The sequence below is a fragment of the Eptatretus burgeri genome, chromosome 17 (assembly GCF_056783735.1).
Source record: "Eptatretus burgeri isolate ZD-2024b chromosome 17, Ebu_testis_v1, whole genome shotgun sequence".
Lineage (NCBI taxonomy): Eukaryota > Metazoa > Chordata > Myxini > Myxiniformes > Myxinidae > Eptatretus > Eptatretus burgeri.
Window position 1 is genome coordinate 280,001 of NC_140977.1, and position 26,362 is coordinate 306,362.

The following is a 26,362-nucleotide window of genomic DNA, read 5'->3' on the forward strand; positions in this document are numbered from 1 at the left end:
TCCCCTGATTTGCAACAAAGTGACCTTGACCTTTGACCTTCAAAATTTTATGCGCTGAAAGGGACCTCTATAGGCCTCTGATATGCGAAATTACAAAAATTTCCAATGATAACTGTGCTCTGCAGAGTGATTTATACGTGATTACAGACCAAAAAAAAAAAACATATGAAGGTCAAGGCCAATCGCCACCAAAAATTAATCAGCTGAGCGCCAGACTATGAACTATATTCCCATGAAGTTTGAAGACGATCCGATCAAAATTACTCAAAAAATAAGGGTTTCGTCGACTCCCCTGATTTGCGCCAAAGTGACCTTGACCTTCAAAATTTTGTGCGCTTAAAGGAACCTCTATAGGCCTCTGATATGCGAAGTTACAAAAATTTCCGATGATAACTGTGCTCTGTAGAATTTTTTATACGTGATTACAGACAAACAAACAAACAAACAAAAAAAAAAAAAACATACAAGCTGACTAACATATCTTGCAAAAACTTTGTTTTGGCAAGATAAAAATAAAAAAAACATACAAGCTGACTAACATATCTTGCAAAAACTTCGTTTTGGCAAGATAACAAACAAACAGAAAGGGGTGAAAACAGTAACCTCCATCCATCTTCAAAGATGGCGGAGGTTAACAAGTTGCCACTCTTCAGTCGGCCACAGACCAAGACGCAGTCAAAGCAGCAGATCCAACTCGCCACAGTGAAGAGTGACTGTAGTCTCTTCTCGAGGCTGTATATTGCCTGCCAATCACGTGATGGGGATCTGGACCAGTTCTTCTGCCACGAGAACCAGGCAGCCCCACCAGCATTATCAACAGGAGGAAAACTGCACCTTGGAGTCAAAGCAGATCTACTACACTGCCTGAAATCACAAGCGCACCTGGGGGTTGATGCCACAATCCTTGACGGAGCAGCTATTGTTCAAATGCTCAATCCTGTAATGGCAAAGACCTTTGAAGAGCATGTGAACACAGTCTTTGCACCTTACATCTCCACTCAACTCGAAAAGGTCAACAGACTCGACCTCATCTGGGATGTATATCTACCTGACAGCCTGAAAGGCACGACCAGTCAGAAGAGGGGCAAGGGCGTCAGGAAGAGTGGCTCCCTCGACCGTCATTCCTAAGAACTGGAAGGACTTCCTTCGTGCGGATCAAAACAAGACTGAGCTCTTTGGTTTCCTGTCACGAGAGGCCATTCGTCTTCCAATAGCAGATGGCAAGGAAATGTATGCAACATGTGGAACTGAGGTCCTGTGCTCTCCTGCCGAGTCCGACTTGACCAGCCTCGCCCCATGTTCACACGAGGAGGCGGACACTCGCCTGCTTCTACATGTGGCAGATGCTGTGCAGAAGGGGAACAGGAAGGTGGCCATACGCACTGTGGATACTGATGTTGTGGTACTGGCTGTGGCTTCATTCAACAACATCAATCCTGACGAGCTGTGGATAGCTCTTGGTACTGGATCCAGCTTCCAGTACATAGCTGTTCACCAACTGGCTGCCGCCATGAACTCAAGTCAATGTGCTACTCTCCCCATCTTCCATGCCCTCACAGGGTGCGACACTGTGTCTTCTTTCGCTGGCAGAGGGAAGAAGACTGTCTGGGAGATTTGGAAAGTGTTCCCACAGGTGACTGATGCCTTTGAAGAACTCTTACGCATGCCAAGTGATGTCAGTGAGGAGTCAATGTCACTGCTGGAGCGCTTCGTTGTGCTGATGTATGACCGCACCAGTGACACCATGGAAGTGAACGATGTTAGGAAACAGCTCTTCACACACAAGTATATAATAGGGCTCTAGAAAACATTCCCCCAATGCAGGCAGCACTCCAGCAGCACATCAAGCGTGCATCTCTCCAGGGCAACTGCTGGAACCAAACTCTGGTCCTGAATTCAGTGCAATCAGACACATTTATATTTGTGCGTCTACATGGATAATGTGTGTGTATTACATGTACCGGGATGTACTATACATGTATCTGAGGTAACTGACCTCACTGTACATTAAGCTTATAGACTATGTTCAGTGCACATTGAAAATTAAGGTTGCACAGATGATCTTACAACACGATTTCATGCAAGCTGCTCTGGACACCACAATAACCGAAATGTGTATTTCAATAAATTTGTTTTCTGAGGTCACTGACCTCATTTAAAGCACTTGTTCAGTCATGGTTGCATCCTGTGATTATGTATAAAGTCTTTCCAGAAGATAAAGGGACCAACACATGGCAACATACCTTTTTAATGATTCCCAAAACAGACAAACTGCACCAGAATCGTGAAAAAAAATGACAATTTCAATGTAATTGAGGTCATTGACCTCTCACTATCCTCAGAGGTCAAATCTGACTGACCTCCCGATCTGAAAAATGAAGCTTATGGTGAGTACCGACACTGGTAAAAATTTCATGCTTCAGTCATAATTTGCACAATTGTTATGATTATCCGCTGCACTAAAAGTAGCACACGGTTAAACAAAAGGTAAATCATTGCAGCACTGACGACGCGAAGTACCTGACAGGACACTCTGAGGCGAGGAGATTCGAAAAAAGCCGCGAAACGATATTCCGGGTGAACGCGATTTCGAGAGATCCCTTTCATTCTCTCAATTTATCAAATGTATGACGAATACATTCAAAATGATCAACGTTCATCGATGTGCGATCGAAATAATAAAGTGGGAGGGAAAAAAAAAAAACGTTTTAAAACTCTCGAAAAATATAATGCACACTATATACCGTCATGGCCGTCATGCATTGTACAAACTTCAGTTTCTGGTTCCACACGGGGCAATTCTCACGACAAGCCAATAATAATCTGGAGGTGTTCTGTTAACAAGCGGCTTGCTTACTGCTTGTCAAGCGGCTTGCTTGAGTCAAAGCACTGTTCTGTTCTTGCGTGTGCCAGCTTGGCTGCCGGGTTGCTGTCATTTATTGAAAGCACGGCTGTGCCACTGATGCTGTGCCCCTATAACCACTCGTTTTGCCGACCTCTGAATTCAGCGGAAAACGCGGCTCAAACTCAGGACCTTTAAGGATCCGGAGCCAGCCACCTGTAAACCGTCCCATCTCGAAGAGATCACACACGTGATCCAGATCGAGCCGCAGGAACTATTTTTCATGACATCTCCTCTCGTTCAAAATAAATAAATAAATAAATAAATGGAAATCAATTTAGAGATTGGATTTCACTTACAATCAACAAATGAACGATTTATATGAACACACAATATGTAGTAATAATAACAATAATATGAATAATAAACCCACACACAAAATCAAAGCAAATCAAAGATTCAGTTTGCCCCAGCCGTTTAACAACACGGTCAGGTAAGGTGAGGTATGGGAGCACGTGCCGGAGCAGTCCACTTTCTGCCGGTACTCCAGGGGCCTCCGTCTGCCCATCCCCCAGGCAGATGCCTGGCCCATCCGCCAGGCAGATGCCTGGCCCATCCCCCAGGCAGATGCCAGGCCCATCCCCATCTCCTTGAGATGTTGGTCAACCTGCTGCAACCACGAGGCACGTGGTCGGCCCATTGGCCTCCTCCACTCACGAGGCACGTGGTCGGCCCATTGGCCTCCTCCACTCAGGATACTTCCTCGCTGAGAGAATCTGGTGAGCAGGATCAGCGTCAGGAAAACGAGCCAGATGTCCATACAGCAGCAGCTGACGATCACGGACTATACAGGTAAAAAATCTCATTTGAATCTCTCTCAGCAACCGCTCGTTGGACACAAAGTCCGACCAACGACAGCCAAGGATTCTCCGAAGAGACTTGGTACCACAGGAATTAAGTCTCCGTCTCAGATCCCTGGTCAGAGTCCAAGTCTCACATCCGTAGAGCAACACTGGGAGCACCAAGTGTGATGTGTTGCTATGTTGCGTCTGCGCATACGTGGACAGGTCTGGTGTGCGACGGTTGGATTGAAAGCTTGTTGCACAATGGCGGCAATCTGGTAACCCATGTTTCTCTTTACCTGTTGACACACGTATTGGTTCTGGGAGAACTGAACATCTGCAGTCAAGAAGGGGGTGAGAGTCCATTTTGGAATATGTAGCAGCCTCACGTAAATTGGCTGAACGGTGTGAATATGCTGGTAATCTCGAGGAAATGCTCTGGGATCGGTTTTGGCGGAAAAGAAGGCATTGGATCTCCGTGAACATACCGGAGTAGTGCGGAATCAGGGAGCGGTGAACAAGATGACGAGGTTGAATAGCTGCCAGACCCCCACGCTTTATCTTTCGAAGAGGGGTTCCGCAGTAAAATGTGATCGCTGTGGACGGACGGCTCATACTAAAACTAGCGAGTGTTCATGCAGAAATGTGGACTGCTCCTCAGGGAATGAGAAAAAGGTCTCAATACAAGACATGTTGTTACGAATCTGGAAGCTGTGAGCACTCAACATACAGGTCCTACAGCTCAGTGATTTCGATAAGTAAATGTGGATAGATAGCTTCCTTTCCCTTGTTTAATGGGTAATTAAATGTTCATGCGTTGCGGAGTTATTTTGGTAGTTAGGGTTTTCTTTTGTTATTGCATCACCAATATCGTCTCCAACAACACCAGCATCACCCTCACCTTCACCTCGCTCTGTCCGACGTCATGGCCTATGTGCGTGTTGGCAAACTGACTACACCGGATGCTCTTATTCCGGGAGAAGTGACTCTCTTGATGGACGCGATGGAGAGTTCACCGATCACTTTGGCACAAAGCTCCTTGTGGTAGCCACGAATGGATATTCACTTGGAGCAAAGAGATAAAGAATGTCATGAATGTCAGGTGTTCCGGAAACTTCCTTCTTAAGCACCACTGCATCCTTGGGAGTACCCGAGTCAACAATGCTCATGCGTACATGTAGACTATGCGGGTCCAGTCGAAGGGAAGATGCTATTCATTCTGGTCGATGCATACTCAAAGTGGATTGAAGTATATGTCACTTGGAAAACGACGAGTGAAGTCACGATTGACAAATTGCGAGAAGCGTTTGCTGCGCACGGAATACCTCAAACTCTTGTGTCAGACAATGGGCCGTGTTTCACGAGCGAAGAATTTGCAAAGTTCATAAAAATTAACGGAGTCCGACACGTCAGGAGTGCTCCATCCCATCCAGCGACAAACGGGTTAGCGGAACATGTGATGCAAAACTGTGAATGAGCGGTTTGCGTAAAATGAGTGGTCCCTTGCACACTCGTGTGTGTGTGTGTATGCAGCAGATGTGGAAGCGACATGCCGACCAGATCAGACACAGAGCTTCGACGTTGTCATCAAAAGTCATCAGCGATGTTGATTTTTCAGCAACAGTGGAGGCAGCTCCTGAACATCAGGGAAGTGACACACAGGTACCTGAGGAGAGCAACCTCGCAGTGGATGGCATTGAGGGCCCCAAGGTCGACATTGTTCCGGAGCCCTTCAGGACGCGTTATCCACAAAGAGATCGAAGACCAAAACAACCAGATTGCTGCGGCTGTAAAAATAATTAAAGGCCAAGCATGCAATGTACAAAGACTAAAGTATTCGTTGCTCTCATTAACATATTGTGTACAACATGAGTCCGTAAGCTATGGGCATTTCTGGAGAATTTGGGATTACAATTGTTCTTGCAGGAGGGTTTATAAGGATGTTAATTGTCTGAGGAGGAGGAGGATGTGTGATGTGTTGCTATGCTGTGTCTGCGCATGCGTGGACAGGCCTGGTGTGCGATGGTCAGACAAAGCTTGTGGACAATGGCGGCGTTCTGGTAACCCGTGTTTCTCTTTGCCTCTTAACACACGTTTCGGTCCTGGGAGAACTGAACACCAAAGACCTGAAGACTCGGACTTTCGTCCTCCACCACAGGAACCGGCAGCGCCACACCCCATGATCCAGTGAATCCATGACTCCCCAGGCCCGACCCAGACGTCTATTGACCTCTGACTCATAGCCAGCAGAGACATGAATATCACTGCCAAGGTAAGTGAATCTCTCTGTGACCTCAACATCCTAGCCACAAACAGGTACAGACAGGACAGCAGCATCCAAGATGTCATTGAAAGCCTGGATCTTTGTTTTGACCCAGGAAACCTGTAATCTCAGCGGCTCCCACTCCTCATTAAGCACCTCGAGGGCCCCCAAGAGGATGTCTAAAGTGTCCGCAAAAATGACTGCATCATCTGCGAAATCAAGGTCGGAGATCTTGACATTCCCAAACGATGCACCGCAACTTGATCTCTCCGACAACCTCCATAAAATCCAGTCCATACAAGGGCTGAAAAGTGTGGGGGCCAGTATACACCCCTGAGGAACTCCAGAAACAACTGGAAATAAGTCAGAGATGGTACCACCACATCTCAGAGCACTCTCAGTACCAGAGTAGACTTCAGACATCAGATTGATCAGTTTTGGCGTCACCCCACTAAGACCAAGAAACCTGCAGAGGGTATCCCGATTCACTGACTCTAACGCTTTACAGAGATCAACATAGGCTGCAAGCAGCCCCTGCCGAAACTCTCATCTGCGTTCGGTGGGGACACGAAGAGCAAGGATACAGTCAATCGTTGACCTCTTTGGTGTAAAGCCTGACTGCCCTGGACGCTGGTGCTCAAGCAGATATTGGGTAACCCTATCAAGAATTATCCAAGGAAAGATCTTGTGCGACACTGATAGCAGCATCACCCCTCGGTAGTTGCTGCAGTCTTGGCGATCACCCTTCCCTTTCGAGAGAGGGACAACAAGGCCGCTCTTCCAGTCAGTTGGGATGATGCCTGTGTTCCAAGCAGAGCACAGAACTGCATGCAATTACATGAGTACAGCATTTCCTCCAGCCTTGAGAAGTTCAGCATGGATGCCATCGATCCCAGGAGCTTAACCGCCATTTCAACCGGTTCACTGCAGCCTGTGTTTCCACAAACGAAGGTGGACCACAGTTGAATGGAGGGTCGGCAACAAGGATTGTAACACCTCTGATATCCATCTCAACAGCTGGTGGATCAGCCTGGTATAGCCGCTCAAAGTAACCGGCTCAGCGGGCCTTCACTTCGGACTCCTCTCTGAAGAGCCCACCACCCTCTGCCCTAACTGCAGTACACCGAGGGACAGGCTTGGAGGAAGGCAATGTGTGAATTCCCCTGAAATCAGAAACTCATCTCACACATAGACCTCCCTGTCCACCCTTACTGCGTGTACAGTTTTACGCCACGTACAACTCCCTCAACAGCTCAGCTCTGCCATTCAGCCTGGCCCTGTGACTCTGGTCAATGGTATCCAGTGTCCCTTGAGAGACAAAATTCTTCTTCGCCCGCCTGTGAGTTCCAAGACATCAACTGGGAACATCAAGGAAAGTGGTCTTGAAGACAATTCACAACTCTTCAGGATCCCTCAAAGCACCCAGACCCCCCAAATCTCCACTCAGCCTGTTTGCAAACTCCTCAGCTACTCTCTCATCCTTGAGTATGGTAACCATCAGAGCGACCAGACCAATAGTAGGTGTAACCACCCGCCATGATCTCGCCGCAATCCAGTGTCCGAACCTCAGAGATGCTGCAATACCGATGTCCAAACGCTTGAGCTCAGATGATAAGAGAGACAGGTGATCATCCTCTCTTGGGGATAGGACATTCCAGGCACCCACTCAACGGGACCGCCTCAGGTTAACCCAAGGAGACCACCGTCTGGTGGATGACACCCCAGCACCACCCCAACACACACAACCACAATATGACACGGGAATATTACCCTGTGGTTTCCCTCCTGTCATCAAAGATTGGAGGTCCGGAAGGCTTTGCCCCAATCCCGTCATTCGGTGAGCTGCCCTGCGAAGTGCAGCTGCATAGGAGGTACTCCCACGGAGTGGGTTTTCAGATTATTTTTCTGCTTTTAGAATGTTTTGCAGAATGAAGGGTTTTACGGTGGCCGGAGTGCAAATCCTGCCACCAACTTCCGAATAAAAAGTAACCCAACTGCAGGAGGACATCCGCAGACACAGTGGGACACTCACGGCTTGAGCGAGTTGTTGAAGCAACAGGTTCGTGAAGCTGTTCATCCAGCACAACAGTGGGGGGAGGGGGGGCAAAGGACATGTATTGGAAGAGGAAGGGTGCAAAGGAGAAACATTACAGTGATCATCATTGCCTGTAAGAGAAGTGGAGGAGGTATCACTGTGTTCATTATCACCTGAGTTTCCCATCTCTGGTTCGTTCACATAGCCAGTGTGGTTGGCCAGCTTGTTTGAACATCGGAGATGTTGGCGATTCCTACGGAACAAACGGTTTCCTGCTTGGAGCACGTAGGACTTCGGGGACTCGTGTTTTTGTATAATTTCACCAGGAACCCATTTTCTAGTTGCAGGAAGTGGTGCCATACGGACTTGCCGACCCTGAAAAGGTGGCCGCTCTTGTGCTACTTGATCATGATGGAACTATTGCTTGGTCTTTTCCATGTCAAAATGCCGTTTAATCTCATGAAAGCTGTTAGGTTTTGGTACAAGTGAGCTGCACTTTGCAGGCAGCTTGTTACATGTCCCAATATTTGAATCCCAGTGTGGTCTCAATGGAATGGGCACTTCCTTTCGATAGCTGGGCCATCCAATGTGGATCACATCCAACAGAAGTTGTAACTCTTGTCGAGTCTTCCTGCAGCTGGACATACGTCTGTTTGGTGATGGAGAAGAAGTCTAACATGGAAACCTGGTCCAGATTGACTTCTTATCCTGACAACTGGTGAGTCTGATAAGCACGAGATAGTGTATCTGGGAGCTGCACGTCTTTGCCACTTTCATACACTGCCTCAAAATCGTACCACTGCAGACGTAACAGTATCCTCTGCAGACGCATGGGAGCAGACAGAAGAGGTTTTTTTTTTGAAAATCTTTCGAAGTGGCTTGTGATCCGTAAATACAGTCACTGTCTTGCCAAATAAGTAGAAGTGAAATTTCATACAGGCGTGGAGGATTGCAAGCATTTCTTTTTCAATCTGAGCATACCGTTGTTCCACCTCCGAGAGGGATCGTGAAGAGTATGCAACCGGCTTCCCCTCCTGCATTAAGACACCACCGAGATTGCTTTGACTTGCATCCGCATGGATCTCGACTGGTGCCTTAACGTCATAGTATCTCAGTACAGGCTGCTAACAGCAGAGATCCAATAGTTTATGGAAAGCTTGGTCCTGTGCAGGTTGCCAGTCAAAAATACTATCAGCTCTCAGTGAAGCTCGAAGTAGGGCATTGACTTCACTCAGTTGAGGAATAAATTTAGCCAGGTAAGCTACAAATCCAAGGAAATGCCACATGTTCTCCTTATTCAGTGGTGTAGGTATATTACAGAGGGCTTCAATTCTTGAAGGGTCAGTCTTGAGTCGGTCTGCAGTAAATGGATGCCCGACATACCGAACCTCCTTGTGGCAAACTTTGCATTTTTGCATGCTCAATTTGAGGTTGTAGGATGTCGCCCTCCCCATGACTTGCTTTACAATGCTGCCGTGATGATCTTGATCTCATCCTGCAATCAAGATATCGTCCACGATCGCTGTGGCTCTAATAATGGCATCCAGCATTTGATCCATGATATGCTGAAATATTTCTGGAGCACATTTAAATCCAAATGGTAACCTCAGCCAACGAAAACGACCCATTGGTGTATTGAAGGTCATCAGTTTTGATGACTCCTCACCCAGGAGAATCTGTAGAGATGTACTCTTTGCAGCAATTACTGATAATAAGTTGGCTTTTGGTACAGTATGTTGGAGACCACCTCTTCAACCGACTTTATGGGATAATGTTCATGTTTAATGGCCTTTTTGAGATCTCGAGGATCCAAACATATTCTTAGCTTGCCATTGCGAACTGCAGCTACCATTGAGCTGACACACTCGGTTGCTTCCTCTACCAGATTTATGAGGCTGTTACCTACCATCTTGTTCAATTCTTCGATGATCCTAGGCATTAGTGCAGCGGTTTGCCGATGTGCAGCATGCACAAACCCATTAACTGTTGGGTGTATTTTGATTCGGTGGACCCTTGGTAGGGTACCTGACGTACCAATGATATTGGGAAAATCTCGTAGCTCTGGGGGAACTGATTCATCATTCGCTGACTGAATCTCCGCCAGGGAATTCAGTTGAACAATGAGGCCAAGGTTCTCAGTGGTCTACCCTGATATCACGTTCTCCTGATCAAGATTGACCAGCTCGCATGAAGCTATTATGGACCCCCCCTCAAATCCGGGGAAAGATCCGTCGAAGCAATTGGCCGAATGATGTGGTTGGAGTAAGTTCTCAAGGTTGTCTTATACTTGTGAAGTTCAGTGTTAACTGGTAGTCTTTGAAAATCCCTGAGTGTAAGTGTATTGCACCTTACCCCTGTATCAATACGGAAGGTATTGTTCGCAATGCCACTGACTGACAGTCTGATTTGTCATCTGCCAGAGTGCCGATGTTGTCAACGTTGTAGATTCGAAGAACCTCCGAATTGCCTTCAGGTAGTTCCTTAATTTCTCCAGCATCGACGCGGAATGTTTTGCCCAGTCGCTGTCACCTACGGCAGACCACCACCCAATGGTTTTGGCCTTTACAATAGGAACAGGCAGAGCCCACTGCAGGACATTTCCCTTGGTTCCACAAATGCCACTCATCCTTGCCACATCTACCGCATGCTTTAATTCCTAGCAGCTGTGATGATGAGGCACAAGGCTTGGGATGCGATTTCCTCTGAGCTATGATAGCTGACACTCCAAGTTTGTAGTTCTCTTCATTCCGCACGATGCGGATTTGCTTGCGAGACAACTCAAACTGTTGTCCAATCTCCAGAGCCTTTGCTACTGACAGTCCTTCACCTTGATCCAGCAACCTTTCCTGCACACTGGATTCAAAAATGCCATCAATGATCGTCGCTTCTATTAGAATGTCCTCGGGACTGGCATACTCGCAGTCCATGAGAATAAGCCTCAGGTCCTTTACAAAGTTATCAAAGGTCTCCTCACTCTTTTGTTTCCGCTGCTTGAGCCGGTGTCGGGCGATCCGCTTGTTCTTTCTCGGTCGCACATACATTTCAAAAAGATCGAGTACCTTGCTGTGATCATCTTTCTCAGTCTCCTCCCATGTGAACGTTTTATAAACTTCAGGGCCATGAGCACCAATCCATGTGCCCAGCCATCCGGCTTTTTGTGTTGGGTTTAGCTCTGATAATGGACCCACGAACACCAACTGAATGTGGTTTCGAAACCGAGTGAATTCCCTAAATAAATCCGCTGCATCGCAATCGATAGTCCAGTATGCAAAGTTCAGAGACACCGCCCGTACTTATGGATGGTCGTTTGTTAGAAAGCAGCAGGTCCGGTTAACTTCTGACACCATGTACATCATTCATCGCCACTGAATGTGGAACATCATTGATAATCACTGTGGAAGAAATTCAGTTCTTCTCTTTTGGAGTCTGATTCTGGACTGCAAAAGACATGGGAGAGCGAAACATCTGGCAAGGGTGAATGAGGGGGGGGGGGCGACAAGCGTGAGAAAGGGTACTGCAGACATGGCCACTCTGGGAGGGAAGGGGGATAGACATGCTCAAGTTATGATTTGCAGTTTGGGAATATGAGGTCAGCCGTGAGAAGGAGAGGATGACAACAGAGTTAAGACAAGATATGAAGCGGCTCGGTGAATGGAGACACAAGCCTATTACTTTGATGATACCTTCGGTTCACCATTAAGGAACCAGATTCTCAAAACATGACATTCCATTTTATGCTGTCATATAATCGTCCTTGGACACCAAGGCGTATGTTGCATCCACCTTCCGGGAGTTCTTTAATTACCACCAGACAATAGGGCGCCTCTTCTCTGTGGCCAGCAGCAAAGCGTCCTTCTCTTGTGCAGCGGAGCAGTTTCATTTAAACATTGGAAATACTAATTTGGATATTTTGTGTTACAGTTCTAGGAACCGTAAGCATTCAAACATTCAGGAGCCCCGAAGTTAGTTATGCCGTTGAGTATATGTGTAGACGGAACCCCTCCTCGTGTTTAGTGGGAAATTGAAGGGGTGTGTTGGATTTTTTTTGTTAGGATAATAAATCTTTATATCCCATCCCCCATCACGATCCACTGTCCACCTGCTGTATCCGAAGGCCTGTTGGCCAAGGCAAAATCTTCTTTCAGTAGTTCCTTCTTGGGGAGTCCGCACGTGTGGAGGGGGCAGGCTCCATGCATGGCCGAAACCCCACCCAGAAGGGGCGGACCCATGGAGGCCCTGTCCAATCAGGGCGGACAGTGACGTCAGTTTTGACGAAGGCCAGTAGGGTGAATATACTGGTTCTGGCTCACTTTTCCCCATGTAAATGAATGGGGGATTTTCAGCGATTCATATTTTTTTTCCCTAAAAATAAACCCCCTTTTTATCCCAAGGTATATTTATTTGTCTCCCCTTTTAACCTGGGGATACTTTTTTTCAAATAACCCATGCAATAAGATAAAGATTTGTTCAAGTACTAAAGTGGTAATGTGATTTGTTAAAGGTGATTCTAAAGAAATATCTGAAACGTCTAAGCCTCGGGACACTCTTTATCAAATAACCGATGCATATTGTTTAGCTCACTCATTGAACCTATAAACATTTGTTCATTCTCAAATTCCTTCAATAGTTTAATTTTCTTTGCACAATAATCCCCATCTAAAATATTGAAAAACAAAACATTTGAATCTTTATATTTTTTAAGATACCCCTTTTGTGCCATTACGAAATGATAAACTTCTCTTAATGATCTCATCTGGCCACCGCCCGAGTTGCAAATCATTTTTGTGCATAAACCACGCCATAAAAAAAAGTTTTGTTTCAAATGTTTTCAGTTCGTGCCATGAAAATGAGGAAGTGTTTTTTTGACATGGTCGTGCTGTGAAAATGAGGAAGTGTTTTTGGACAGTCATGCTGTGAAAAAATAGGAACTATTCTGTGAGACAAGGCCTCGTGTTTCTATTTTATCTCAGAACACGAACAGGCTTTTAAACATAAGTTTAATCAAAATCATTTTAGGGCATTTTAAGTATGTTTTAAAAATTATTCATACAATTTGAGAATATATCGCCCAGTTATTTTCCAAGCTGTCTCGCCCGAAGCATCATTTCCTGTGGCCACACCCAATGATTAAGCAATCTCCTCATCGTTGCCTTATAAGTGATTCGCCAGACAAAGTTTCTGCCAGACGGGATTTTCATTTTTACAACTGAGACATGAGCGATCTTTCTTCCGCGAACAAAACAGCTCAACACAAAGTTGGTAAGCTTGTGTATGGGTTCCTCTTTGAACGATGAAGCAATTGATTATAAATTAAATCGTGATAATTCTGATATATATTTTTTTTTCTTGGCAGGTCCTTGGAAGAAGAGCAGTTTACATATCACGACGAGGTGCATGAAATTAATGCTCTCATTGAAGAGGTCAATCATCTTAGAAAAGAATTGAAAAACATTTTTAATGACTGACACGACGTCTTATCACGGCCTCTGATCTTTTTGCCATCTTGTACCAATGGTAAAAAAACTGAGACATGGACTCACTCTCTTCCGATGAAGATAACAGCTCACTACAAAGTTGGTAAGTTTGTGTATGGTTTCCTCTTTGAACGATGAAGCAATTGATTATAAATTAAATCGTGAGAATGCGAAAATATATATTTTTTCCTGGCAGGTCCTTGGAAGAAGTGGAGTTTACATATCACGATGAGGTGCATCAAATGAATGCTCTTATTGAAGAGGTCAATGATTTTAGAAGAGAATTGAAAAACATTTATAATGACTGGTACGAAGTCTTATCACGGCCTCTGATCTCGAATGAATTAAACCAATGGTGAGACACGTGTGTGTGTGTGTGTGTGTGTGTGTGTGTGTGTGTGTGTGTGTGCGTGCGTGCGTGCGTGCGTGCGTGCGTGCGTGCGTGTGCGTGTGCGTGCGTGTGTGTGTCTCGTTCCCTGTCTGTTTGTCTCTCTCTATCTCTCCCTATATGTCTCTTTGTATCTCTCTCTGTCTGTCTTTCTACCCACCTCTCTCTGTCTGTCTCTCCATCTATACCCTTGACTCATTATTTTATTTTTTTTCAGCTCGATCACACAACATAAGCTGTTGAAGCAATCTGGTACAACACATGATTTTCTGGAGGTAAATGTTTCTGAATTATTATTTAGTTATTTGTTTATTTATTCTTTTATTAATATCACTCTCTCTTTGGAATGTCGCCTTATGTTGGTTGCATCATTAGTTTGGATGCGGTTTTTCCAGTACACTGGAATTCATTTTATTGGCCTTGGAAGGATGACAGGCTGAGTCGGCCTCCTGGTGTGTTAATTCAGTGGTCAACGAGGCTTGAACTTAGAACCAACACCAGGCTTACTCATATTACCATGTAATTATCTTTATAAAACCTAATTATTATCCACTTTTTGTTTCAAAACAGAATATGGTGTCTGAGTTTCGAAATCACAAGACATCTGAAGAAGATTGCTGGGAAAGATTATACATTCTCGCAAATGAATAATTAATATTTTCAATTTTGATTAATTATATTTGTTTTGTTTACAATTACTTGATTTTGAATGTCAAAAAAAGAATCAAGACATGAAGGAGAGGGAGGGAGGGGGGGGTAGGTGCGCTCCCCCAATGACCCATCACCTCCTCATCCCACCCCTCCCCTCCCCATGTGTGTGTGGGGAAGGGTGGGGGTGGGATGAGGGAGGTGGTGGGTCAAAGGTGGGGGCGCACAGGGGGGATGAGGGGGGTGGGGCTTGTGTGGGAGGGGCTTGTGTGGGTGGGGTTTATGTGGGCGGGGCTTCGGTGGGGCTTGTGTGGGCGGGGCGTGTGGGCGGGGCTTGTGTGGGTGGGGTTTATGTGGGCGGGGCTTCGGTGGGGCTTGTGTGGGCGGGGCGTGTGTGGGCGGGGCTTGTGGGAGGGCGTTTATGTGGGTGGGGCTTGTGTGGGCGGGGCTTCGGTGGGGTTTATGTGGGTGGGCTTCGGTGGGGTTTGTGTGGGCAGGGTTTATGTGGGTGGAGCTTGTGTGGGAGGGGTTTATGTGGGCAGGGTTTATGTGGGCAGGGTTTATGTGGGCGGGGCTTCGGTGGGGCTTATGTGGGAGGGGTGAATGTGGATGAGGCTTATGTGGATGAGGTTTGTGTGGATAAATGGATGGGTGGAGAGATGGGTGGATGGGTGGATGGGTGGAGCTTGTGTGAATGGGTGGATAATTTTTTAATTAAATAAACATGTTGTGTGTGGGGAACTAATTAACTAATCACTAATTATGTGAATATGATGAATATGGGTGCAGCTTGTGTGAGGTCTGTGTGTGTGCAGCTTGTGTGGGTGGGGTCTCTGTGGGCGGGGCTTCGGTGCGGTTTGTGTGTGGTGGGGTTTGTGTGCGGTTTGTGTGGGGTGGGGTTTGTGTGGAGCTTGTGTGGGTGGGGTTTATGTGGGCGGGGCTTTGGTGGGGTTTGTGTGTGGTGGGGTTTGTGTGGGGTTTATGTGGGTGGGTTTTGTGTGGGCGGAGTCAAAAAGGGGCGGAGTCAAAAAATTTCAATTTATCTTTGTCTTTTGTAATTCCTGTGAATAAAATGAACCTAAAATCTCTTCCCCTTCCAAATCATATATCTTATAAGTCCAAGGAACCGTATCTATTACATCAACAATTTTAAAAAGTTCGTTCGTCCATCGTTTAATATAACCCTTTTCAAAATGAGATTTCCACCGATATATTCTTACGATATCACCAACTTTGAACTTAGGTTTTCTGACATTAATCTCTTTTTCATATTTTAATTTTGTAAATGTTTCTGATGGTTTCATATTTGTTGACGTGTGAACCGTGTCATTATACTTATTCACAATATCCTGAATAAAAGATGACCATTGTTGTGAACCGAGTTGTGTGAATTTTTTATATAGTCTCTCTTTTAAGGTACGATTAAAATGTTCAACAACAACTGCCTTCCCTTCATTAAAGGTACTGTATAATGTAATAGTTATTTTTTAGAAAATTCATAAATGTCTTGTTATAAAACTCTCTACCCTCATCAGTCCACAATTTTTTAGGTTTTCTCTTACTTTTATTAAATATCTGTTGAAAGGCTAACATAAGAGTATTACCTGTTTTGTTTTTTAATGGTACAACCCATGCGTATCTACTCCTCAAATCAATAACGGTTAAAGCATACTTGTACCCCTTATCATTATTGAGTTCAATCAAATCAGCAGACCAGATATAATCTACTTCCTTGGAATAAACTTTCCTTCTCTGAAACTTTGTGAATATTGGTTTATGTAATTCATCAGCTAATTGCTCTTCAATCTTAATGACATCATTAGAGCTTACAAGTTTCTTGAATTTCCAAGTCCAAGTTTCAATTTAGCACTGATCATCTTCTTCACGATGAACCTATCAACTTCTTCTCTCAAGGTTGGATTTTGTATCAGAGACAAATTATACAACATTTCTCTATCGGCTTCATGCTTTTCTTCCAAAGTTGTGGTATTCCCATAATCAATATCGTGTCTCATGCACACTTCATCAACTCTATTGATGGGCTCACTCCAGGATTTAGGATTGTCTGCCTCATCGAATCTTTTATCCAAGTTTGTGCCTGGACCACAGAAGGAATACCCTGGTAGATGTAATTCCCCTGGTATTCCAGTAGTTGTAAATTTACTTCCTGATAAAAACTTTTGTATATCTCCTCCTAGTTTGTGTTTGGAGATAAATAGATTTTTTTTTGAACCACACACCGAACATATACCTTTTTGTATAACCCTGTTATTTTTACTTTTAATATATGAAATATTTTTAGTATTAGTTTTCTTTTTACATTTGAGACAATAACTCATTTATTTATGAGAAAAATTCCTGCAGAGTGCAAAAACATTTTTAGTTTCCAACATGCACATTTGAATCTTAATTTTTAAAACATAAAGAATCCTTAGAAATGCCTTCACTCTCTCCTCCATTTATTTAAGGAAAAAAAATGAAAAACTTGAATTAAAATCCATATCTTGTCGATGTCAAAAGTCTTGTCGAAAGTATTGCAAATAGGCTTGTCAATTCTTTGTTTTCCTCCTCGGTGGGTTGAGTTATTTTCTTTAATACCCCTAATCTTTTTTTAATCTCACTGGTTTCCATATTTTGATATTTATTCATTCTCTCTCTTTCTTCCCTCTCCTCCCTCTCTCTCTTCTCTCTTTCCTCCCTCTCTCTTCTCTCTCTTCTCCCTTTCATCCCTCTCTCTCTCTCTCTTCTCTCTTTCCTCCCTCTCTGTCTTCTCTCTTTCCTCCCTCTCTCTCTTCTCTCTCTTCTCCATCTCCTACCTCTCTCTCTTCTCTCTTTCCTCCCTCTCTCTCTTCTCTCTCTTCTCCCTCTCCTCCTTCTCTCTCTTCTCTTTTTCCTCCTTCTCTTTCTTCTCCCTCTCCTCCTTCTCTCTCTTCTCCTTTTCCTCCTCTTCCCTCTCTTCTTCAACTCCTTCCTCATCCCTTATTATCCTTGAATCGCTTACACCCCATAGAATATCATACATATATTCATCAGGATTTCTTGTTATTCCTGTATCCAAAATATTTTTTTTTACAACAGGAAACCAATAAAATTTCTTTTGAATTTCTAAAAGAGCCTTACCTTTTCTTAACTTTATAATTTTTTCATTATTTAACATTCTAATTAAATATAAAGTTGTCGGTTTATCAACATCAGCATAATGCCAATCTTTCATTGAAAATACCTCATTCTTATGTTGTAGAACATATTTATTAAAATACCGAATACCCTTTTCTTGAAGGTATGCTTGAACACAGAAATGATAATTTTCTTGAAGCCTTCTTGCTGTTAATGTTTAATTAGGTATGCCATGCTGTTCGAGTTTACCAGGATCTCGATGTAATAAGTAGCAATTCAGTGGTGATAAGTTGTCTAGTAAATGTTCATTTCTTCAAGGGGGAAATGATAATTGTCACGTAATTAGATAGGGACACGGGATAGGGTAAGTGTGTCTGCGTAAACTCCTTTTGGTATTCTCTGGAGACTGGCCGTGACGTCACAGGACAGTGCAGCGGAAGGCTCCGCCCCGTGATCACGATTGGCAGAAGGCGACGGCGGTGGGCCAATAAACGGCTCGATTGGAAGTGACGAGGACAGGAGGATAAAAAGGTTCTGTTCGGGGTCGAAAAGGAAGAGGAAGAAGATTGGGACAAAACGATCGTGTTTTTTTGGTGTAGAGGCTGTTGCGCGGAGAGCGTCCTTGTTGTGCTGATTCGATCGTGTTCTTCATCGTGTCTTGGAGCCTTGCTGACCCTCGTGCCTCACCTTGGTTGGCTCTGGGGTTCTGCTGACTCGGAGTACGGGGTCGAACGGCGGGCGGACCTGCCTCCCTCTCCTGCTCGCAACTTGGCGCCAGAACTGGTTCCCTGGCGGCTGTGAGCGGACTTGGGCCCAGACCAGGAGGTCGACAGCACCACGGTTTCTCCTGCCCCCCTGACGAGAGCAAGGCCAGCTCGTCCGACGCCGATCCAGGGACAGTTGCGTCCACACCACGGTCCAGCCTGACCACCAGAAATAGCTACGTTGTGTGTGTGTGTGTGTGTGTGTGTGTGTGTGTGTGTGTGTGTGTGTGTGTGTGTGTGTGTGTGTGTGTGTGTGCTTGTGCTTGGTGCCTTAGAGGGTTTGAGATCTGTATATTCATTGGAATTGTCTGTGTTTTTCCCCACGCCCGATCCCACACCATCCCGTCGAATCGCCCCGGATCCCTTTTCTTGCCGAGTCTTGTTATTTCTGGTTAATAATAAAAACGAATAAACATCATCAACTCAGTGAAAAGTGACTCGTGCCACCTTCCTCGTCCCGTTTGCAGTAGAGCGATTAGACCCGCCATGTTTGGGTTATAAATAAATAAACCGCCTCCATCGTTTCGGCTCATTCTACGTTGGCGGGACTGTTCAAGTCCCGTGGACGTCACATTGGTGTCAGGGTGTTGGATGTTTGAACCCCTCTAAATTATATTTGGTATCGGGAGAATATACCAAGATTAAAATCTCGCCACAAATTGGAATATAAAATGAATACAGAAAAGCGCGCGAGCGCGGGAAAATTTTGGCGGGATTTTTCAAATTTAAATTAATTGGCGACAAACGGGACTTCTGCACCATGGCGGATGTGCAGATGTTTGAGGAGGAAGGCCACGTGTCTGGCAGCGAGTCGGGGGAAGAAGGGAGAGACGGGGGTAGAGTTGGAACCTCCCCCATTCCAAGCGTGGACCGTGCTTCATCGCCCGTAACGGGGCCGGCAGCACCGGAAACCAGTGCGATGTCGATCTGGACAATGTTGGAACGTTTAATGAGTGCAATGACGGCACAGGGGGCAAAAATGACAGATCAATTGGAGGTAATGGGGGAAGAGTTGGGTGCACGGATTGATTTAATGAGGGATGAATTGAGGGAAAAGATGGAGAAAATGAAAACTGAGATGCAGGAGTGTGTGGATGTTCAATTGGGGGAAATACAAAGGAAATTCGAGGATAGATTGGAGGAAACAAAGGTAGAAATTACATTGGAGGGGGAAAATATGCGGAAGAAATTGGTAGATAAAATTGATGCAACGAACATTCGGGTTTATAAAGTGGAGGAAAGCCTGGAACGTCATCGTGTCTGTGTGGATGCTCATATGCAGCTGCAAGTAGAAGAGTGGGGAGAGCTGAGGAAGCAAGGGATGAATTTGGCGGAGGAGGTAAAAGGATTGGAGGCTCGTTTGGATGAACAAGATAAAATTATGAGCCAAGATGAAGTCTTGGATAAAGGCCTGGTAGAGCCGTCTTTTGTAAGTAGAGTGTCCGGGTTGGTTGAGGAGCAGCTACAAACTCGCGACAGAGCCTTGGAGGAGGTTGTGCGGGCCCAGAAGATCCTGCGGGAAGAGGTGAATCACTCCATTCAACGTTTGGAACAGGAGGCAAAATTGACCCATGAGACCCTCACCACAAAACGTCTTTGGCCACAGTGGGCTCCGAAATTGGATACGCAGCCACAAGGGTGTTTGATCCCTGGGCCGGATTCGGACAAGGGAGAAACTGAGAAGCGGGCCACCGTAAAAGTGATCCCCCTGGTAAATTTCGACGAGGCAGGGAGCGTTGAAGCTTTTCTGACGCAATTTGAGTGCATTTCCCGACTAAACGGGTGGAATGAGCGGGAACGTACAGGGAATTTGGTGGCAACGTTGCGGGGACCAGCCGCAGATGTGTTAAACGTGATCGCGGAGGGGATGTTGACCAGCTCCCACATTTGCGAGGCGTTGAGCCGTCGGTTTTGGTTCGCGGCAAACTGTGATCTGGTGCGGGCTCAGCTCCAGCACCGCAGATTAAAGCCAGGTGAGACAGTGCAGGAGCTGGCACAGGACATTTACCAATCAGTCAGGATCGCGTATCGGGACCTTACAGTGGAGGCGTGGGACAGACTGGCACTAGAGAAATTTTTAGCTGCTCTTCCAGACCCTGAGGTCCGAGCGCTAGTGGAGCTACAGGATCCACCCACCGTTCACCGAGTGGCTGAGTGCGCAGCCAGGCTGGCCTCGTGGAGGCGGCCGCGTCGGGTGCCTGAGAGGCCATCGGTGACGGTCCGACAGGCGGAGATCCAGGATCAAGGAGAGGGGCTGGGAGAAATTGGCATTACCCAAATGTTTCAGGAAATTTGCCAGAAACTGTCGAGTTTGATAAAGGGTAATCCGGTAGTTAGTGCGCCAAAGTGGCGGGGTCCAGCCCAGCCAATAGAGCAATTCGATTATGGCAGAGGGGGTCCGGAACCGGAAGAGACATTTCACCGATACTCACGGGGGCCTTTTATGGGGAGTTGTTTCCGGTGCGGGCAAAGAGGACACATGCAACGATATTGCCGGTACCCGGCGATGGAGGGACCCTCCAATAGACTTTTAGACTCGGAGAGGGTGAATCCTCCTGCTGAACCGCCAGGTCTATCCGAGAAGCCCTTTCATAGGTCGGGTCCGGAGATCACTGTCGGGGGTCGGGGAGACTAGATTGGGCTGAGCATATACGGCCATGCTCGGCTGCTGAGATTGTGGCGAAGTGCCCTCCTTTGGTGAAAAAAATGAATTGTGGGAAAATTGGCATGGGTTTGAAAGTTCTGCTGGGTTTTCGAGTGACAATCGGGACAGTGGGTAATTGGTAACAAAGCGGGCACAAGTGACTGTCCAATGGCTGGTGCGTGGATCGGGTGAGAAGTGCTGTGTGAGTTGTTTTAAGTTAAGAAGTGAAATGTATGGTGCACACACTGATTTTTTATTGGACAGGTGTGGTAACAGGGAAGGTCATGGTCGGCGAAGTGTTAGAAATGCAGGTGTCACATGTAAGGCCGATGGGGTGGGGGAGTCATGTGGGTTTTGTGGGTGGGGATGATGTGCTTGTCCACAGGGATTGCTGAAGTTCACGGTGAGCGGGAATTGCGACCCCCTTCAAGGCGATTCACCACCTGGTGGCTAATGGTGACAGTGTCTGGAGGAAACTGGGAGAGGGTCTGGTTGGGCGACCAAGGCGGGTAGAACCTTGGAGACCCAGGAAGGCCAGAGGAGCCAGTGAGACCCCTTCCAGAGTGTTGTATGGGATTAGAGCTGATGGCTACCAGGGGGGAGGGAATCAAAGGGAGCGGGGCGGAGAAACGTCCGGGTTGGACTAAAGCTTACCTGTGGGCATGGTTGCACCTGAGATGCCCCCATCATCTTGTGGTAACCCACCCCACGGCCACGACGGGATTCAGCCTGCATGATTAAAATGAGGACCATGACCTAGAAATGTGATGATGACCATGGTGTGAGTGTTGTGAACATGTGTGAGTCCCACTCGATCCCGCACAACTTGACAGGTGCAGCAAGGGCATGATGTCCGCATAATTTTGGGGCAAGCAAATTTGAAAATTGGCTCCCCAGGTAACGCTGGGTCTATTAGCATCCACTGGGGGAGGCGGTCAAGTGTAAATATCCTGTGAATAGTGTCGTTAAGGCTTAGAGTAGGAATGTAAAGTATAAGTGTTGTGTTTTTGTGGAACCTTTTGTTTCCCCTCCCCAGATCACTGGAAGAGTGTTGGGCAAGAGCGATGATCCAGAAGATGGAGTGCAACTTCGCTCAGTGCTCTCAAGTGATAAAATAAAATAAAATAAAAATGAATGATTGTTTAGGCGAGGATAAGGCCATAAGGGGGTAGTACATTAAGCAAGATAGGTAAGTTAGCTGCGACTCGCTGCCCATTGCCCCTCCTACTTTATTTCGTTAGGTTAATTAGGTGTGAGTCAGTAAGTGTTAAGGGTGGTACGGTAGCGCCTGTGATATACCTTGCAGGAGCTGCGGTACCAGAGGAGGGGGCAGTGTTACGTTTGAGGGGGGGGGGTATGCATTCAAAGGGTAATTAGGATGTTTAATTAGGTATGCCATGCTGTTCGAGTTTACCAGGATCTCGATGTAATAAGTAGCAATTCAGTGGTGATAAGTTGTCTAGTAAATGTTCATTTCTTCAAGGGGGAAATGATAATTGTCACGTAATTAGATAGGGACACGGGATAGGGTAAGTGTGTCTGCGTAAACCCCTTTTGGTATTCTCTGGAGACTGGCCGTGACGTCACAGGACAGTGCAGCGGATGGCTCCGCCCCGTGATCACGATTGGCAGAAGGCGACGGCGGTGGGCCAATAAACGGCTCGATTGGAAGTGACGAGGACAGGAGGATAAAAAGGTTCTGTTCGGGGTCGAAAAGGAAGAGGAAGAAGATTGGGACAAAACGATCGTGTTTTTTGGTGTAGAGGCTGTTGCACGGAGAGCTTCCTTGTTGTTGTGCTGATTCGATCGTGTTCTTCATCGTGTCTTGGAGCCTTGCTGACCCTCGTGCCTCACCTTGGTTGGCTCTGGGGTTCTGCTGACTCGGAGTACGGGGTTGAACGGCGGGCGGACCTGCCTCCCTCTCCTGCTCGCAACTTGGCGCCAGAACTGGTTCCCTGGCGGCTGTGAGCGGACTTGGGCCCAGACCAGGAGGTCGACAGCACCACGGTTTCTCCTGCCCCCCCTGACGAGAGCAAGGCCAGCTCGTCCGACGTCGATCCAGGGACAGTTGCGTCCACACCACAGTCCAGCCTGACCACCAGAAATAGCTACGTTTTGTGTGTGTGTGTGTGTGTGTGTGTGTGTGTGTGTGTGTGTGTGTGTGTGTGTGTGTGTGTGTGTGTGTGTGTGTGTGTGTGTGTGTGTCTGCTTGGCGCCTTTGAGGGTTTGAGATCTGTATATTCATTGGAATTGTCTGTGTTTTCCCCACGCCCGATCCCACACCATCCCGTCGAATCGCCCCGGATCACTTTTCTTGCCGAGTCTTGTTATTTCTGGTTAATAGTAAAAACGAATAAACATCATCAACTCAGTGAAAAGTGACTCGTGCCACCTTCCTCGTCCCGTTTGCAGTAGAGCGATTATAACCGCCATGTTTGGGTTATAAATAAATAAACCACCTCCATCGTTTCGGCTCATTCTACGTTGGCGGGACTGTCCAAGTCCCGTGGACGTCACAATATAAACAAGGGAAAAACCATTATTATATTTACCCTTATTAAATTCTTTTATTTGTTGTTTACTAATCGTGGCCCCACAAAACTCATTCTCATTCGCGTCATTCACGTCAGTCGGGCTTGGATAATTTTTTAATTTATAAGCATTTTTCACGTTAATATTTTTGGTTATATTATATGTATGCCGTTCAACCTGTGCCTTTGTGTAATAATTTGATAAATCAATATCCAGTTCTTGGGATACACCAAAGATAGAACCATCTTTACCAACATAAGTCATTTATATTAGATTAAAAATAATATCATAACAATTTTTTATTTTTGTTGAGTTGAAATAACACATACAGACAGAATTGACCACAACACTTGGAATTTAATTCTTGGACTTGAAATGTTTGATAAACACCATTCTGTAAGAATTTTATGACTTCAACAGGTGGTGGAAGACCAAAACTATCAAAATAATATTTGTCTTCACTATTAAAAATACAAACTCAATGAGAACCGTTCCCATTATTATCTTCTAAGTTCATAATAATATTCTTCGTATGTTTCGGCACATTTGTTAATTCATCTCTCATACAAATAACCACATTATGAATTTTTAATTTCTTACAATATTTGACTAGTTGTAAATTTGATGTTGTATTCTTTCCAAATTCTTTAAACCACTCATCAATGCTCATTTATTTATTAGAAAGATATAATCCATTACCTCTTGTGGTGAATTGAAGGTCGTGACGTGAGATCACATGTTGCCCGGCTCGAGCACAGAAGAGATAAAGCTGAGGTTCGGCTCGGCCGCGCGGATTGTCCCTAGGGCATTGTCGTTTTATGTCGGCGGCTCACTTGGTGCTCATTGAATGGTGAGAATACTGATTGATATATAATACTGATTTATTTTGCGGTGCTTAGTTGCGCGTGTGTACCTTACTGCTTATGTACTCCATGCTGCGTCTGTATTTCCTGGTGTGCCCGTAGAAGCGGCTTCAATCAAATGGAATAAAGCCTAAACTCTGAAGGTTCTTCTCTCGTCCTCATTTCACCTCTTTTCGTTAATTTTACACCTGTTTGTGCAATAGAAGAAAGCATATCTCCAACTAACAATCTCGCTTTATCAGGCAGACCTTCAAGTTTTTCAGCAAAATCTACAATTACACCACTTCCACTAATTTGTTTCTCCAACTCTTTGTTATGTCTTTCCAATTCTTTTTGAGCCTGGAGTTGAGCCTTCCTTTCGTTGGCAGTTTTCACCGCTGTTGAAATACCACCCGTCAATGCTCCAACCGCACTTAAACCAGCAAATAAAGGAATTAGAAATGGGAGAAATCCTCCACTCGTCTCTCTTATTGAATATTTTTTCAACATTGGTTTTGTCATTTTAATTTTAAGTGAGCCAGTGTCATTCAAGATTTTAACCTGTTCTCTTGTGAGCAAAACATCAATTCTTACTGCTCCTTTTGTCTGAATTGTATTAACGTTAATCGTACAAGGCTTTTGATTTTGAACACAAGATGATAGTTTATGAAGATTGATTTGATTAACATATACCCCAGTTGGTACTTTGCCACTCATTTATTTAACAAAAAATTATGTGAGACTAATCATCACACCATTATCTGTATTAATCTGTAATTCTGTTTCTTCCAAAAGCAAACAATATGTATCAACTTCTTCACTCTCTCCTCTTTCAATGTATAGGGAAGTATCCACTCGATTAGACTTTATAGTTTCCTTTTGAGCGCTCAGGTCAAACGCATAGATTGTATACAAACTTTTAAATGCTGTCATATCCAAAATAGGTTCTTTATTTCTATTACTTTCACACACCTTTTGGTAAGACTTGTATGCTTCAGCAAAATCATTTTTTTCCCAATTAATTTCCAATCTATCTCGTGGATAAAATGTTCCATCTAGAGAAATGCGAAGTTGTTTCACCTTAGCATTATCACTCAATGCATTATTCTTATCAGTCGCAGTATCACTATCTGGCTTTTTAAAAATGATCCACAGATATCGTGGCTTTCCTTCCAGAACACCCAAATTGCACGTGTAAGTAGTTTGGTTGAGTTTAACGTGTTGACATCTTCTATTGAGGTATGATACACTGAGTGGTTTCTTTGAGTTAAGTCTTCTATTCAACATCTCTTCTGTTTTAAGATTAGGAGTATATTTACTGATATACCAACTCATTTCCTCAATTACAAATTTATTCTGCTCACCAAAAGCATTACCAACACCAAAAAGCAATCTATTTTCATTATCATTCCTTTGTAGTTGAAATCTAATTTTAAGACCATACAGAACTTTATCATGATCACAAAATCCAAATATACCTTTAAGAGGAACTACCACAGTAAAACTATTTTCTGCTTTTGTATCATCATTATACGCTCCTTTCCTTTGAGTATATCCAGGGTCTGTGTTTGTTCCCGTTGACATATCAGGAATAAAACCTTCGACAGACCCCTTTCCCATTCTATCACTGAATGTATAGAGTGTAAATTTCATCATTTCAGATACAGCAGAGACATAATCAACCACTTCAACTTCTTGTGTTCCAATATACAAACGCACACTATCAAACATTTTCCAGAAGAAATCATTTACAAGTGTCGCGTTTGTGTTATTCCCAGCTTTAGTGAATTTAAATTTACACAACAAGAAACTTTCGGAGAGATTCAAATAGGTTTGTTGATTATTTATTTCAAAACTTTTTGTACCATTCATATTCCAGTCTGTTCCAGTTATTGCATTTACCTTGAAGTAATCTTTTTTAGTGGAGTTTGAGATAATAATAGTATCATCCAAATCATAGATACTATCAAT

The 26,362-nt window shown here is 45.0% G+C and overlaps 3 protein-coding genes across 6 annotated transcripts in view; 1 reads left to right on the forward strand and 2 right to left on the reverse strand.

Annotated features, from left to right (window-relative positions):
* TK1 (thymidine kinase 1) overlaps positions 1-26,362 on the reverse strand; it is an 87,137-nt gene that overhangs the window by 41,451 nt on the left and 19,324 nt on the right. The window contains exons 1-2 of one of the 4 annotated variants that reach the window (XM_085862878.1): positions 2,521-2,644; positions 2,244-2,368 (exon numbers count right to left, since the gene is read on the reverse strand). The exons of 2 other annotated variants lie outside the window; for them this stretch is intronic. The gene's annotated coding sequence lies outside the window, so the exon portion shown is untranslated. Of the gene's footprint in view, positions 1-2,243; positions 2,369-2,520; positions 2,676-26,362 lie in introns of those variants that run through there. One more of the 4 variants, XM_085862876.1, reaches the window with a different exon arrangement.
* LOC147009060 (uncharacterized) lies at positions 10,508-12,178 on the reverse strand. Its single transcript, XM_085862973.1, has 2 exons — positions 12,082-12,178; positions 10,508-11,274 (listed from the first exon to the last, which is right to left on the reverse strand). The coding sequence occupies exons 1-2, from the start codon at positions 12,176-12,178 to the stop codon at positions 10,508-10,510; spliced, it is 864 nt and encodes a 287-aa protein (XP_085719099.1).
* On the forward strand, positions 11,578-14,495 carry LOC147009061 (uncharacterized). The gene is made up of 4 exons (XM_085862974.1): positions 11,578-13,559; positions 13,653-13,811; positions 14,062-14,119; positions 14,415-14,495. The coding sequence occupies exons 1-4, from the start codon at positions 13,513-13,515 to the stop codon at positions 14,493-14,495; spliced, it is 345 nt and encodes a 114-aa protein (XP_085719100.1). The 5' UTR covers positions 11,578-13,512.

Coding starts and splice junctions, on each gene's coding strand:
- LOC147009061 (XM_085862974.1), top strand. CDS start 13,513: ATGGACTCACTCTCTTCCGATGAAGATAACAGCTCACTACAAAGTTG. Junction 13,560..13,652: donor AACAGCTCACTACAAAGTTG/GTAAGTTTGTGT, acceptor TTTTCCTGGCAG/GTCCTTGGAAGAAGTGGAGT. Junction 14,120..14,414: donor CAACACATGATTTTCTGGAG/GTAAATGTTTCT, acceptor GTTTCAAAACAG/AATATGGTGTCTGAGTTTCG.
- LOC147009060 (XM_085862973.1), bottom strand. CDS start 12,178: ATGCATGGAGCCTGCCCCCTCCACACGTGCGGACTCCCCAAGAAGGAA. Junction 11,275..12,081: donor CAGGCCTTCGGATACAGCAG/GTGGACAGTGGA, acceptor ACCATCCATAAG/TACGGGCGGTGTCTCTGAAC.